The sequence below is a fragment of the Monodon monoceros genome, unplaced genomic scaffold (assembly GCF_005190385.1).
Source record: "Monodon monoceros isolate NGI ecotype Baffin Bay Population unplaced genomic scaffold, NGI_Narwhal_1 Super_Scaffold_6, whole genome shotgun sequence".
Lineage (NCBI taxonomy): Eukaryota > Metazoa > Chordata > Mammalia > Artiodactyla > Monodontidae > Monodon > Monodon monoceros.
The window spans coordinates 34,782,382-34,800,041 of record NW_021703783.1 but is presented as its reverse complement, the minus strand read 5'-3'; the positions used below and the strand labels follow the sequence as shown (position 1 = coordinate 34,800,041).

At 34.4% G+C, this 17,660-nt stretch overlaps 1 protein-coding gene across 2 annotated transcripts in view; it reads right to left on the bottom strand.

The window, feature by feature from the left end:
* Positions 1 to 17,660, bottom strand: part of ARID2 (AT-rich interaction domain 2) — a 168,112-nt gene that overhangs the window by 149,453 nt on the left and 999 nt on the right. For both annotated transcript variants that reach the window (XM_029204619.1, XM_029204620.1), the window contains exon 3: positions 16,764 to 16,861. In XM_029204619.1, coding sequence (XP_029060452.1) covers positions 16,764 to 16,861 — 98 coding nt within the window. The remainder of the gene's footprint in view (positions 1 to 16,763; positions 16,862 to 17,660) is intronic.

Genomic DNA, 17,660 nt, shown 5'->3' with positions numbered 1-17,660 from the left:
TAATTTCCTTCTTTTCTGACTTCTGATGACCCTTTCCAGCACTCATTCATTGATTCCATTAGCCACACAGTAACTCTTACGCACTAATAAGCATTGTATTATGATGATGGGGGCCACAAAGATACATAAAACTTAGTCCCTAATCCTTGGGCTCACAGTGCTCTAAAGGCAGACATGAAAAAGTCATTACAGCAGTGTTTATAATAGAGGTATAAATGGCGGGAAAGTGGGACCATAAAGAAGGATCACTTCAAGCCGTCTGAAAAGATAAGAAAAGGCTTTTTAGAGAAGGTGACATTTATGTTAAATTTCAAAGATGGGTAGGAGTATGTCAGACACAGAAGTAGGGAAAGGAGTTCCAGGCAGAGAAAACAGCACATACAAAAGCAAAGAAAGGAGAAAAACTTGGCATGTTTAGAGAACTATAAATAGAAAAGTATGGCTGGAGTTCAGAGTACATTAAGTCTACCAACACTTACTGACTGTCCATTCACCAAACCTCAAAACAAATGAAAAAAAAACATAGTATCTCCTCAAAGAATGTGCAAGGATATGGTACCCAACTGATTAGCACAGTTAATTCAAACAAAAGAAGCAGTACTGAGCACTTACTTATAAAGCAGACACTGTGTTAGGTACCCAAGATAGAGAAATAAAGAGCATGGCTCCTGCTCTAATGGAGCTAACATTTTACTAAGAAAAGAGAGTCAGTTTACTGTAGATAGATTTTTAGGTTCAATCCTTATGACAAAATACTAAGAGAAAACTAAGAAAAAATTATATTAATAGTACTATTTTCCCCTTCTATTTTCTACATTTTACATAATGAGCATGTGTTACTATACTATGATAATTAAGGAAAATAAAGTTTATAATTGGAAAAGTATGAAACTTGACAGCTGATAGGTTCCCAGTAAATGTCTGAGTAGGTATCTGCTAATTAAAGCCTGAAAAGTTTTAGATTTGAAACTTCAAATATCCAAAATATGGCTACTCACACCACCTCAAAAGCTATGAACCTTGCTGTTTCTTGAACACACCAAGCATGCCCCACTGCTGTTTGTAGACTCTTATCCCAGATATCCACCTGGTTTGCTCCTTCATCTTCCTTGGGTCTTTATTCAAATGCCATCCTCTTAGACTTTCCAGTCCACTCTATCTAAAGATGTAACACTCTCCCCATCCAAAAACTATCTCCTTTATCTGCTTTTTTTTTCTTGCACTTATTATTATCTAATATACCTGGTTTTACTTGTTTTCTAATATACCTGATTTTACTTATTTGTTTACTATGTCTCCTTTTCCTAGCTCCAACGGGTAAAGTTTTTTCTGTTTTCATTACTGATGTATGTCCAGTGCATAGAATAGTGTCTGAAAAATGATAAATGATCAGCCATCATTCACTGAATGAATAAAGGGCAGTAGTCTGCATATGGTTAAACGTTTGGTCTCTGGTGGCCAGAAGACCTGGATCAAATTCCAGCTCCACCACTTTGTAGTTGTGTGACCTTGTGCAAGTTAACTTAACTTCTCTAAATCTTAGTTTCCTTATCTATAAAATGATGATGTTGATATCAATCTTGCAGGATGGTTTTGAGGATTAGAATAATGCAGGTTGAGCAAAATGCCTGGAAAACAGTGAATTTTCAATATATGTTAGCTATTATGATGATGATAATGAACATTCCTGACGCCCAAAGTGCCTCCACTGAGTTATCACATCATTTCCAGTATCCAGTTCTTCAAAAACAATAGTTGTTTGCAAAATCCTTGGATCTTCACATGCTAGTTTGAACAAAACCAGTATTACTCTGGATCAACTCTTACCTTACACAGGATTCTCTTCTGTTTTAGCTTATAAAAAGAGATGGGTGTCTATTTCGCCTAAAAAAAATTTTTAAGTGCTACATAAAATTGCACAAAATGCCACATTTATCACAATGCTAATATACATTCTACTAGAACTGACTCTCGGTGCTTGTTTCATAGAACCGCACAAGAAAAGGTTAAGCTTAGGCCCACACCAATGGGATACTATACTACTAATTCTATTTAGAATTTTTCAATTCATTCAGAATTCCCCAAATTAGATTCCCCATTTGCTGAGAGGCCCACCATACCCACCAGAGTTCATAAGAACCTCCCCATAGCAGGGGATCTGATTCAGTACAACTACAATGTATCAGTGTTGAATGAGGAGCTTTAAGAGGTAAATAAAAAAAAAATTTTTTTTTTAAGTACTTGGCCCCCAAGACTCTGGTGATAAAATAAGAGCAGCAAATTATAATTCACAAAACTAAACTCTAATTCTGACCTCATTACTTATCAGCAATGATACTTAAAGGCTTTTTTCCTCATCTATAAGATAGGATGATACCTATTTTGTAAAGCTGTAAAAATCCAGTGAGATGCACATTTGTAAAAATGAGCTATACTATATAAACTGTACTGCAGCAAACAAGTCTTCTGTAAAAAGATTTATTCAAAGATTTTTAAATAAAAAGCCACAATCCCACAACTACCCCAACCATTTTCATATTTTGCTAATATTCCCTTCAGGTGCTTCTCTTCACACACTTTTTTTTTTTTTCCACACACTTTTTTTAATAAAGATGAAACCACGTGGAGTTCGAGGAAAACAATACAGCGCGCCTTTTTTAGAGCCAGATAGCCCAGGTTCGAATACTAGCTCCTAAAATTACTAACTGTGTGACCTTGGACAAGATTCTTAAACTCCTTTGTCCTGTTTTCTCTTCTTTAACATCAGGATAATAGTAACAGTACCTATGTGATTGGGAGGTATGAAGAAGAAATGAGTTATTAAAATCATTTGGTACAGTGCTTGGCACATGGCAAATTTCATAAACAGCTAAGAAAAAACAAAATTCTGCTTTTTAAAAACTTAAGATGATGTCATAAACTAAAAGTACATTATTATCTAAAGTATCATAGAAAGATTCTTTTAAAGATGTCTAGGATACTTTACACTATTTTAAAAATAAATCTCCCTACCATTCCTTTGTCTAGATATTTTACAATGTATAATAGAATCCATCTATTGCTTCATACTTCCAGTAGAGGTCTCCATCTAAAAAATAATGTTATCAGACTGAAAACTTTAAATTAGTATTCCTGTTATTTAAAAAAAAAAAATAGGGGCCAGCTTTATCAAATATGCAAATTTAACTTTTTCCAAGAAAAACATTTAAAAATAAGAAATATCTGAAGAAAAAGTGACTTTTCCCAGTGATTGTTATATTTTGCTGTGGGTTCTCCAATAATACTCACCTCTCTTATAAACATAATCCTCTGGACAGGAAAGGGAAAGAGATAAGACTGTTGGATACAAATGATAAATCATGTGCTTATTTATCACCACTACTGGCCAACAATTTAATACCTACGCCTCAGAGACGGTATAAGTCAGTAAAGTCATCTTAAAGTAAAAGTAAAGGTCATATTTTGTAGTAGCAAAGAAATCTCAACAATTTTCCACACTTATTCCTTTTAAATCACAACAGAGTAGCTAGAGTAATAAAGGCAGCTCTGAATTGGCTTCTACATTCCCCCTCCTATCATTCAGTAATAGTGACCTAAGACAAGTCAATTATCCTTATGCAGGTCCACCAGAAAAAATATCCTTATTTCTAGCCTACCAAAAAGCCTGGGGCTAGACCACCTTCTTAAGAGCCCTTCTAGTTAAGAATGATGATGCTATGAATTGATAGGTTCAGTAGTCATATCCAACTGTTGCTAAGTACATACTTCCTGCTCCTATCTTTAGGAATCTAAATTTTCAGTCTCCATAAGCTATATTACTAGGCCTCTATAAAACATCAAATTTGCATATAATATTTAATGTCTACCACAGCTTAGCTCCTGAAATGTGTAAGACTTAAATGTGTAAGGTAAATATCTATAAGATCTGGTATGACCAAAAACTGACCAAGAAATTACCAAGCCATTGCTTAAAGCTAATAAATAGTGCTGCATGTGTGCACACGTACACACGCATCCACTTAAACTAACCCCCAGAGTTTATAAACAGGGGGATAAAGAAGGAGGAATGTTCTAAGCAACTCTCAGAATTAGCAAGACTTTAATAGCCAAATTATATCTAATTCTGAGGATCAAATATACAATGTAAAAACATAACACATTTGATTTATTGATAATGGATTTGAATGGATAGACCCAAACATTTAAGATTTCTGGTTGTAACTAAAGCATGAATTTGCTTTTCATCTCCACAGGGTAGATAACCTACAAAGACAACTTTTAAATAAAGACAATTCTCACCTTGAGAAGATAAAAATCAAACAACTATCAAATCGTAGTTTATCCTAGTCTTAATAACATAAAAATCAAGCAATGAATTAAAAACAAAAACAAAATTATTGCCTTGTTTTTGTATAACCAGTGATGCAATGGCCAGCAAAGAATGAAATAGTGAAGAGCTCTTAATGGACAGATAGACAAAGGTAATTTTCCTCCAAAGTTATCATTTAGCATTTTAGCTGATTTTTATTTATATATTAAATCCCTAGAAGATGAGAAATATTCACATTCAAGCATAAGCTGCAAAATAAGATTTAAAATTTTTAATAATCAGTATTAGTTCCTCTCTTGAACACTGATAATCACAGATTTTAAAAAATTAAAGTCAAACACTAGTAGATAAACTTATGAAGGATATCACTAAATCTGACTTTTAAGTCTAACAGTATTATTCATTCCATAAACAGATATAGAAATACTATGTTAATAGAACATACAGAGCTAAGACTGCATCAAGAGCACACAGCAGGCAGTGTCCTACTCAATGAGGAAATGATAGAAACATCCAACTAAGGTCAGCATCAAGGCAAGGAAAAGATGCCCTCGTCTCCCTAACTATTTCAGAGTGGCCAATACAATCAGACAAAAGAAAATGATTAAAGGCGTAAAATTTAGAAAAGAAGTAAAGTTATCCCCATTTGCAGATGACATACTAGTATGTCTAAAAAAATTTTTAATCAATGATAAAACTAATACAAGTGGCAAAACAATTAAGGTGCCAGATTACAATACAAAAAATCAGTAACTTTCATATAAATGATAACTAATTAGAAGATATAATGGAAGAGAAAACCAAATTTACAATAGCAAGAAAAATGATAATATACTTAAGAATAAATTTAAGAAGTGTCAAAAACCTGTAAAAGGGGCTTCCCTGGTGGCGCAGTGGTTGAGAGTCTGCCTGCCAATGCAGGGGACACAGGTTCGAGCCCTGGTCTGGGAAGATCCCACATGCCACGGAGCAACTGGGCCCGTGAGCCACAACTACTGAGCCTGCACGTCTGGAGCCTGTGCTCCGCAGCAAGAGAGGCCGCGACAGTGAGAGGCCCGCGCACCACGATGAAGAGTGGCCCCCGCTTGCCACAACTAGAGAAAGCCCTCGCACAGAAACGAAGACCCAACACAGACAAAAATTAATTAATTAATTAATTAATTAAGTTTTTTTAAAAAACCTGTAAAAGGAAAACTTTAGACTCTTGAATGACACAAAAAGATTGAATAGAAGACTTTCATTTTTCTTGGTGAGGTAAACTCAGTATCATCATGTCCATTCTCCTAAGGTAATTGTTTTTAATTTAATGCAATCCCCATTCAAAAAAAAAAGAAAGAAAAAGCTTTTTTCTGAAACTAGAACAAATTAATGCTAAAGTTCATATGGGAAAAAAAAACCATAAACAAATACCCAAGAAAACCTTGTAAAAAAGGAACTATGAGATGGGAATGGCACTACCGAATATTAAAACATGCTATATAAAGCCACAATAATTACAATATAGTGACATACCACTTCTTAACCCACCAGATCGATAAAACTTCAAAAGCTTGACAAACACATGGTAAGGCTATGGGAAACAGGTACCTTCATATACTGCTGATGGGAATGCAAAATAGTTCTCTCCTACTTGGAGAGAATCTGGTGGGAATTGGGCAGAATTTAATCAAATACATATGCCTTTATTATTTGATTACTGAATCAACCCCCACTTTAGTAATTTACTCTGAAGATACATCTCCAAAAATTTGAAAATTGGTTTGCATAAGCCTACTAGATTTGCAGATTATTCATGTGACATTATTTGTTATTGTAAAATACTGGGAAAAGCCTAAGTCATTATGTAGGAGACTGGATGAATAAAGTAGGATATATCCACACAATGGAATACTATGCAGCTGTTAAAAAAAGGAATTTTATGAACTTACTTAGAGTGATAGGCAAGATATTGGGCTGGCCAAAAAGTTCCTTTGGGTTTTTCCGTAACATCATATAAAAACCCGCACAAACCAATATACTAAATTTCATTTTGGCCAACCCAATATATTAAATGAAAGAAAGCAAAATAAAAAAATAGTGTGCATTCTTAATGTTAAGATGGGGAACTAAAAATGCATGTATATATCTCCTTATTTTTACAAAACAAAAGAAAAACAAAAAAACAGGAAGGATAACCAGCAACTATTGGTTACCAAAAGAGCATGGGTAGGAATGGGGCAGAAGTGACAGGGAAGAAAAGAGGGTAGAGGGTAAACTCCAAGCATATCTTTGCTTAAATTTTGATTTTAGAATCTTAAGGGTTTTATATATTCATAAATAAAATTAAAGGAACAAATAAAGGGGAAAACACAAAATTGAATACAAATGGAGAAAATGTGAACTTTACTGTTTTAAGTGAATAACAATACCCAGAAAAATAGAATCCAGTCACTGTGAACCTTTTTTAACACAATTATTTACAGATATAAAGTCAGTCTGAACACAAAAAGAAATGCAAACAAATTTGTAACTCTACTTGGCGGGTTTGTTGTTTGTAGTGGTATGGGTATAACAATTCTGAAACTATTCTCTATGTGTTACAAAACTAACAAGATAAGTCAATACACTGGTGTTAGGAATTAGGATTCTCAATGCAGTTAAAGGGAGATACGTGGAATGGAAGAAGGCAAGAGAAAACGTGTGTGGGTTGTAATTAGAGATATCAGTATAGCCTTATGATTTTCAAGATGTGTATATTCATATTTAAAATAAGTAAACTTCCTAGCTCTGTCCTCTGAAAGGGCCCAGAAGAAAAGATAACCCAATAACAATGGGTACATCTACCACCCAGATTTGGTTTCTATACACCATTCCACACTAAAAGGAACCAGGACTTCTTGAAGAAATAGCTGATGCTACAGCAGGGAAAGCAAAACACAAAGCTGACTCTAGCAGATCTTGTTTTGTCAGAAGGCAAGAAAGAGCTCAAAAATAATAGTAACTTGATAAAAATACACAGAAGGCAGCTTGAAAGGGCTCCTCCTGGCCAAACTGAAGCAGCAAAATGAATAACTGCAATAGATTTTAATCCATTGTATAATATAAAAATCTAATAAAAAATAAAAATATTTTCCATATCGTAGATTGCCAACTAATAGGATGTAGAAGAAATGATAAAATTAGAAAATAAACATCATACAGCCATCATAATAACTGATTGAGGCAAGAATCATCAATGGATATTAAAACCACTGGGTAAAAGTTTGATGGTGAGCAAGATATTTACAGTCTCAAAGTACGTCTCCACAGGTCACTTGCTAATTACAAAACAGAAAATGGAAACTTTACCGTGGAGGAACCAGGAGGACACCACCTTAACTAAAGTTAATGTCAGCAATAATGGGACAAAGTGACATCACATACCTCCTGCCAAAAATACTTAACCTAAATCTAATCCTGAAAAAAACCTCAGAAAAATCCAAATTTTATAGCACAGTTGACCCATACCCTTCAAAAATGGTAGTATCACAAAAGACTGAAAAACTACAGATAACTAAATGTGATACAAGATCACAGATTAGGGATGGTTGGGTATGACAGCTATAAGACATCTTTGGGGCAACTGGTAAAATCTGAATAAGATCTGTATATAATACAGATAATATGATTATATTCATGTTAAGTTTTCTGAATTTGATTATTTTACTATTGTTAAATAAGAGAATGTTTTTATTCTTAAGTAATATACACTTACATTTAGGAGGAAAGGGCATTATAACTGTAATGACAGCAAATGATTAAACAACAGTAATAATAACAATTATAATAATGTGTATATATGTATACACACCATCACATATAAAAAGGAAAACACAAAACAAATGTGGTAAAATAACAACTGGTCAATATAAATGAAGTGTAAACAAGAATTCACATACAGAAAGCGAAAAAAAGATTTAACAATTCTGGACTTCCCTGGTGGCGCAGTGGTTAAGACTCCACCTGCCAATGCAGGGGACACGGGTTCGAGCCCTGGCCCGGGAAGATCCCACATGCCTCGGAGCAACTAAGCCCGTGCGCCACAACTACTGAGCCTGTGCTCTAGAGCCTGCGAGCCACAACTACTGAGCCCACGTGCCGCAACTACTGAAGCCCGCGTGCCTAGAGCCTGTGCTCCGCAACAAGAGAAGCCACAACAATGAGAAGCCCGCGCACCGCAATGAGGAATAGCCTCCGCTCACCGCAACTAGAGAAAACCCACACAAAGCAATGAAGACCCAAACGCAGCCAAAAATCAATCGATAAATAAATAAAATTTAAAAAAAAGATTTAACAATTCTGAAGAAAGAAAACATAGGAAGGAAAAAAAATGACAGGTTTATCATTTCTCTCTCAACCAGATTTTTTACTACTAAATTAATACATCGCAATGTGGGGCTACCTGGCAAAAACTACTCAAAAATTCAGAAGTTTGACTTTTTAATGGTGTAAACTAAAAAGATTATACCAAACCACTTAAGCACTCTTGACCTATTACTTGTGAGTGCACTTGGAGGTACAGCCTGCTTAGGTACTAAATACTGTTTATGAAGTACTAAATGGTCTGATCTGTGCTCAAGTACATTGAAAATTCACTTAACCTATGAACCATTATGGAAAGTGTGATCAACTTGGGGATTATTACTGACACATTTAAATTCAACCCCACCTCTAAACTACAACAGGTTAGGACCCTAACTATGGTCTCTTCTTTGTCTTATTTTAATGGAAGAATGTTCCTACTGACCTCATATATGTTTATATTAACATTTTATTTATTTAAAATAACCAGTGGGCTAGGAGAGGAGCAAAAACAAATTTCATTTGAAAACACATCACCATGAAAGATGTGTATATTATAATTATATAATAAACATCATCTCTGTGCACAGAGCAGCTGACCACTGAACACTATAAGTAAGAATTTACCAAGTACAATAGTTAAGAACTCAGAAAGAAAGAATTAAAGATACTTGCCATGTATCCCATTAAGATGTATATTCAAATAATACATTATTGTACAACTTTATTCAAATCCTACTTCATAAAAAGCAATGCTTCGGCTTGGTCCCATTACACAGTAATGAAAAAACTCATTTACTGAAAGAAGCAAAAGATAAACATACTAGGGCATGGAATATACCTGAAGATATTTAACAACTGTGGATAATGGAGGGTTATGTATAAAACAAAGCTTTGTGAAATGTAAAACAGGTCTATCACCAGGGAAAAGAATGGAAAGGTAAAGGGGAGAAAGTGTGGTTTGAAAATATATAAAATAAACCTTACCAAGTGGCAATTATGGCTGACACTTAAGATTGAAAGTTGGGTAATAACCTACAGCCTTTTTTGTTTTTTTTAGTAGCCCGTATGCTCCAGAAGAAAAGAGTCTGAGTGGTGTAAAGAAATTCTTTTCTAAGTGTTATTTTTTCTGAGATTAAATAACATCAATTACTTCTGAAATCTGAAATGATAAAAATAAAATCTTAACATATGAAAAGTTTGAAACATGAAGATAAAGCGCATTAAACAAAACAAGCTATTGTTAGTATTGTTATTTTTAAAGGAATTTATACAATATAAATGAACTCCCCTAAGCAGTACTGAGATAGACCAACAAAATCCTCACAAAGAGAAAAAGTGGTCAGTAAATTCAATAAAATAAATGGCATTCCATTTGGAAAATATTATAAAGTTTTATTTAAAAACAAAACCTAGATATTAAGAAATTTTATTTTTAATTGATTTTTTAAAATCCAAATTACTATGCAAATAGTTAGGATAAGCTCAAATTGGTAGTTCATTTACCCCTTTTTTTTCCCCTTACGTGGAGCCCTTGTTATCTTCTCTAGAGCCCAGAAACAAAGTAGGGTGTGTCCAGGCTCTGCTTAGAGATGACAGGTGCAGCTTGAGCAGGTGCCCCTAGACCAGATGTCACCTAGAGGTTTTGCTCTGGATGCAGCCCTGGCCAACATGTTGGTGCCAAGTTAAACCAGTTATCTCAGCAACTCAACTGGTTTAATTCCAACACTTAGATCAGCTGTTCTCAAACTTCAGTGTACTTAAGAATCACCTGGGGCACACTTTAAAAAATACAGTGTTTTAGACCATTAAGTCATAAAACCACTGATCAATCTTAGCACCACTAAAACAGGACAACTAAACATTATATGCCTCATAATCTGATGAAAAGCACAGCACTACCTATTAAAGTACACCTAAAATACTAAACTTGAATTTTTTCAATCTTTAAATCTAATAGTTTTTAGGAAATAGATACAGGGGATAGAGGAACAAGTTAACTGACACTAGAAGGAAGCACTCAACCAAATCGAGAATTTAGGGCATTCTAAAGGACAACTGACCTCACCACTTCAATAAATCAGTGGCATGATAGGAAAAGGGAGCTGTTAAGAGACTAATGGGATAAAAGAGCCAAAACAAGAGATTCAGCCTCACCATAAAATTCTCTTGCAGTAAGATGGGGTGGACCTGCAAACACTAATTTAGATATTAATGGAAATATGAATCTATCATTTGGGGACAATAATTCATAATGCAGTATCTATTCCTACATATCACCAAGAGATTCCAGTTCCAGCCATAGATCACTGCAATATACTTAGTCACAAGGGTATATATCTTGTAGAAACGAATTAACTTTGAATCCACAGCATAATGAATACTCAAAAAGTATCCAAGCACAAGTGATATTTTTTAATGTTTGAAACAAAAAATTGTATGTTAGACTCTATTTTAATAACACAATTCTTGGAAAGTGCAATAAAATTCATAGAAAATCTGAATGCTACTGAGAGTGACAATTTGCTGTAAACCATCTCTTTATTCCAGATCCCCCAAAAGTTTTATATCCTAAGTGAATCCATTAATAACCTTTATGATAGGTGACCAATACTAGTATCAATCACCATATATACATTTTCGTGTACTGCTGAATAAAAAGAATCAACCTGCCTATTTCCTGAGCTCTACTATGGATAACTGAACTAACCATATTATTTACATTTATTTTAAATTCAAAAGCCAATACTTTTGCTTTTCATAACAATTATGCTTACAATTTCAAACCATAAAATATTTGATGACAATCTTTAATTCTAACATCTCCATTTTTATCTCCAGTAAGTTTGGTCCTTAAACCAAGATCTACTTCTAAACAGCTTTCCCTAAAATCAAAATTCATGATTATGACCTATGTTTTTAAAATGGTAGAACTGAAGCAAATACAGATTTTAGCATGACTATCATATTTCAACAACAGTAATTACTATTCTGGAAAACAATGTGACCAATGATTTGGCTACCTTTCTTTTCCTGGCAATGAACACAAGATAATTTTAATGTCCCCTATGCGAACTATTTAAGTATTACCAATATAATTCTGCACAGCAATTGATAAAGATAAGCAAATAATAGCACCATAAAAATCATTTAAATCTGTATATATATCTATATAAATATACACAGTTACCTCTCATTTCTCATTTTCCATATTTAAAATTGTTCTTCCTTTACCCTCATTTCTTCTAACTCAGGGTTTCCCAAACTGTGCTCCACAGAACTTAGTAGATGTTCCGCAAACATTCCCCTGCGATGTACGGTAGTGTTTGGGAACCATCATTTACCATAGGTGGAGGGAGGGAGGTAATAAATAGTGTTTCTCCAAATTGTCTTGAGATCCACAACTCACATTAACAAAATACAGTCTCTATGAAGTCCTTCAATGAAGTAACACAAATTTATTGTTATTACTCAAATTCATTTAGCCTTTTTTCAGGGAAACATATTGACATTTCAGGAAAACAAATGCTTCATACAGCACAAATTGGGAATCTCCACTCTAACTGATCCTGAATACCCAGGAGTGTGGTGACGATGGTGGTGCCAGATGAAAGCAGTAGAAAGAGATCCACCCCCCATGTGTCCTCTACTTCCTAATTCAAACAAACCCTACATTTACTAGCAAACTTGAGGAGGGACTGTACAACTCTGGAAAATGCCCAATAAGCAGCCTTCCCCCAAATAATAATGAAAAAACTCTAAATACTTTACCTAAAAACATGCAGTATTGAGTACTTACTCACTGACTAATGCACCTAAATTCCAGTGAATTAAAATCTTTGTTTTTCCTTCCTTTTCCAACTTCCAATATCATTTCATCTCAGATTATAAAATATTCACAGACGTGATATACTTCTCTATCAGTCATAGTGGATTTTACACACAACCAACTGAAAATACTAAATCAACAACAGAGAAGAGGCAGGATTATAAGAGTGCTCCTCTTTAGACGCAGACAATTTTAGGTGACAGCTAAGGCAGAAAATTTAAATGCAAAAAAGCATATAAACATTTCTGGGAGTTACAGTTAAGTTCTTAGTTTGTGTCCTCAGTGAAAACTATCCACCCTGGAAAGAGTTAGATTTATTTCTACTTGAGGGCAAATTTAAGCTATTTAAAACATGGTTTCTAAGACACAACACTAACCTAGCTGAGGTCTCATAAGTCTTTCAACTTTTTCTACTTTCCACTCCTCCTTTCAACAAGTTTGCACACCCTCTAAACTGTAACAGAATATGAGAAGATATCAAAATCAGGTTTGTTCAAAATGAAAGGTTACAGTTTACAAAATTAATTTTAAAATGCATATACGAATAATTTATTTAGATACAATTTTTCTTCCAGTCTTCATATTACTTTTATTTTCCTTCCTTAAATAAGGAGAGCAATCTCCATTTATCAATTCTGTTGATACATAAACTCAATGTATTACTTTATTTACTTATTTATTACAATTTTAAAGCATTCTTTCATTTAACCTCAAGTGATTCATAAAAGGCTTTCTCTTAAAAAAAGTGATCTACATGGTAGACACTAACCACCCAGCACACAAGTGTATTCATTCTATTTACCTGATAAATATAAACTTTAATTGGTATAACTTAAGGCAGGGCTTCATCCACCAAGGGCTTCATCCACAAGTTTCACAATGAAACTGAAAATTCACTATAGCGGGTACAATTCTACAATTAAGTTTCTGACTATTCCAAAGGTAGGTACATGTAAAAAAATCATTTTATAAGAAAATCAGTAACATACAGTGTTGTACAACAAATTTTTTTAAGTCCAAGGTATTTCACCTCTTTTTCAAAAAACAAGTTTTATAATGGAAACATCAACTTAACCTTGACTATAGCTGTACTATTGGCATCAGTAAGCTAAAACAAAATTCTTCAACTAAGTATTTGAAATATTTACCTAAATCTTCATACCAAGGCTTCAAATTCTTAACAAAAAGTAAGAGGAGTAAATTGTCCCCAATCTTAGTACCAGAACAAAATGAAAATATAAAATTAACTGAGTAAATATGGAACACACTGGGTATAAATACACTCAGGCATAAATTTAACCATAAGTAATTTCCAATTATATTTTAATTTCTTAAAATCACTTTGACTAACAAAGTGAATTCATAATAGACTGATTAAATATTACTGAACACATATCAAGAATACAACTTTTTTTCCAATTAACAAATGCCCCTAAAGCCATTTAGATACTTTTGCACTTTAACTTCTTCATCTACAAAATGTGGGAAATTATTAACTTATCCTTTTATACTTATAAAGATATTCTAATAATGAACGTCTGTGGAATATATTGTGATGTACATGCCAAGAATGGAACTAAGTGAAAACAAAATACATAGACATAATAGATGAGTAATATCCAAGCTTTAAATATAGTACTTTTACACATTATCAGTAAGCACTTTTATTTTAAAAAATTAACTGTCAATGTTAAAACAAATAATCAATTGCATTTTCAATTTTAGACTTTGAGAAATTTTTGTAGACAATCTACAACTGAATAAGTGTCTGACACAATCAAACTAACTTTTGGCAGACCACTAAACTCAAGTATCTATATTTGATGTCTATGTCTGTTACAATGGCCAGCATATTAGTTTGCTCTTCTTTATTTAAATGTCTGCAATATCATGAAAATATATCATAAAATACCAGGCTAACAGCTACCCATCTAACTACAGAGGAATGTCAGCAAATTTTAAACTTCTAAACAAGAACACATGTAATGACAGTCTTACAGTAAGTCAAATGAAACAGCAGTTCATTTTAAAAAAAAATTAGTCCACCTGTGATTTATAAAACACACTGCATTATCTACTCAGCAGAAACCATGATACTCAATTTGACATATCAAAGAAGGAACTTACAAAGTCACTTGATTACTGTTGGTTACTATGAAGAGGCACTCATGGTTAAGTAACAGAATTACTGTGAAAGTTTGGCATCCTGTCTGCCAGTTAAGATTTTTCAGAGGAAGGTGTAAAACCCATCATAATACATGTCCTCTTACTGTGCAATATTACACCACTATGGAAAAAAATCTTCCAAGGTTGGTAGTACCCAATTTTTGACCAGCATATTTCTTTTGTATTTCTTTACAAGCCATGCAAATCTTCACATGGTTTTATTTTCCAAAACAAATACTTCAACTTTTTTCCTAGTAGCCTAGCTACAACCCTACAAAAACAAACCTGGAGAGTGACATATGGAGGAAAAACAAGTTTAGCTAAGGACATAGTTCAAAATGTAGCTTCTAATAAGAGCATAAAACTCAAACTGACCCGAGAACAATATAGAGTTGTGAACAATCCTGAAACTACATAGTTAAAAACAGTATCATCAATGGATGATAGATCCCAAGATAGAAATCACAACTGGAAAAACAATATTTATGTAACTTATAATAAACTGGGAGTCTAGCCATTTGATTATGCTAAAGCTCTGTTAGTATGAATGTAAACTCTTCAGAAAAACACACATCCCATGAAACATATATATCATACAGTACCTTCTGGATATTAAAATCAATCAATCAATCATCCAATAAATATCAGGCATAACTTAACATGTATTTTAAACGGTCTAAAATCCAAATGGTTCAAACTGATTACCAGAAAACCAGGACATGTATTAACAGTACTCCCCTCAATATTATAAATGAAAATGAGCAAATAAGTATCACCATAAATAAAAAATTTTCTACTTCTCACCACATTACTAAATCAACAATTTTGAAGGTTAATTTTGTTTTACTTTGTTTTTTGTTTCAGTCTTTTATTTTAAAATGCACTCTGACACATGCCATCACACCCTCACAAGAGATAACAACTAACCATATTTAATATTTTCTAGACTTCTGTGTAACTCAGTAACTACTCACAAAGTTCTGCAAACTCTTCAGCTTCAAGCCTGAAGTCAATCTAAGATAGCCAACAAAAAGTCCACCTGTGCAATTACTGCATTTCCTATTCCAGAATGCTGAACATAACACAGAATATGTACATCTGGATATTGCATTTGGAGCAATGATAAATGCCAAACTCAAATTATGTAGAAGCCACATTACCTAAAAGGCCATCCTATAACATCATTATTAAAAAGCAATAAATATGAAGAGCACTGTTTTAGTTTTAAATAACAAACACCAGCCAAAGAGCCTTTATGGGTAAGTAAAATAAATATTAAAAATAAAAGATGACCTCATAATAAATTACAATATAAAAATATTCCTAGGAGAAAAACTGAGAAAAAATTAAGGCTGAATCACAAAATATATATCTAAACTGTATCACATGCCAACTAAATAAGTAATTTACTTTGTCAAATAGTCAAAATAGAAGGGGAAGAATGAAAGAAAATCCAAATCAAAGTATTCTATTTTGTAGTATCCCTAATTTTCCTAAATAGATAACAATCCTATTAAAGCTTTTTAAGTCATTCAAAAATTCAAAAAAAAAATATTTATATATATATTTATATATATATTTTAAAAACAATCCTGGTCACTTAAGGCACCAACATGCTATGCTATGCAGAAATATTCTACTGAAAAACTACTCAGTGACACGGTTCCACGCAGAGGTTTCATTTTTTTTTAAAATCTTAAAGTCAGAATTTTAAAAGGCAAAGGAGTTTCCAAAACAAAGAAAAAAATTTCCCAAGGGATACAAAGTTTCATTAACTATCTTAACTCTTACTAAGCATCACCCTTCTGCCCCTCTGTGGATATCAGACAATCAATAACAATGTCACCAAAGAATGTTTACCAAGATGGGGGTGGGGTGTCACCTGTAATGATTCTGTATGAAAAATGTAAACAATCCTAAAATAGGTGAGGAAAACTTTCACCTTATTATAATCTCACTTTACGGATAATGTTTCTCAGACTGAAATTAACAGTTTAGACTGTTTGGTGTGCAAGGTTTGTTTGTTGTTTGGGGATTGCTTTTATTCGTTTTGCTAAAACAAATCTCCCCATAACTCCCTTATTCCCAAACACTGTTGGAAGAGTCACTACTACTCACCGCAAGTAATACTGTTTTAAAGCAAAGGCAGCGTTAGAACAACTTCTGGGAAAGTTGAACTCTTCAACAATTTCTCCCCACTGATTCTTCTCAGAAACCTGTTAAAAACACAGCCACACTTGTCTGAACGTGCACAATTCAAGAAAACTCTAACCTAACTCTGAAATAAATACCCATTCTACAGAGATCTGCAGATACCTCAGGCATCAGTGGGTGATTCGGCTCGATCCGTAAGAGTAACTAAGCAAGGGCTGCTTGAATCACCGTGTTTTCACCAGAGAGCCCAGTATTTATGAGCACTTGTTTTGTTTGGGGGGGCGGGGGGGGGTTGGTGGGTTTGTTTTGTTTTTGAAGCCCGGACAATAACCAATCGCAAGTCCCTCTGTCGCCCCCTTTTAAATCTCAACGCGGTCCGTTTACACTAAAAAAAAAAAAAAAAAGTTCAAAAGGATCAATACTGTTCCGGAGAGCGACGTCCGCAGGTTCTGGGGGGGTCGGGGCCGGGGCCGATTCCGATCCCTCTCCCAGATCTATCCATCTCCATAGGCCCTTCTTTGAGGCCTACAGCTTCTGCCTAGCCTTGAAGCCTAAGATGGCTATTTGGAGACAGGTCCTGGTTTCTTTTGTTAGCTGTATAAACCGAGAGCGAAGGGGCCGAGGCTGTGCCCCCGGCTGCCGGGATCATTTCGCAGCCGATTATCGATGTTAAACCTGCCCGCGCTAATTTTGAGTTGCACGAAAACTGCTCTCAGAGTCTGTGTGTCTCTGTGTCTCCGCCTGTGCTAGAGCGGCAGCGGCGGCAGAGCTGACTCGCGAGCGAGCGGGCGGGCGCGGGCGCGGGGCGGGCGCGGGGCTCGGGCGGGCGCCCCGCACGCCCGCACTCCCCGCCGCGGCGCT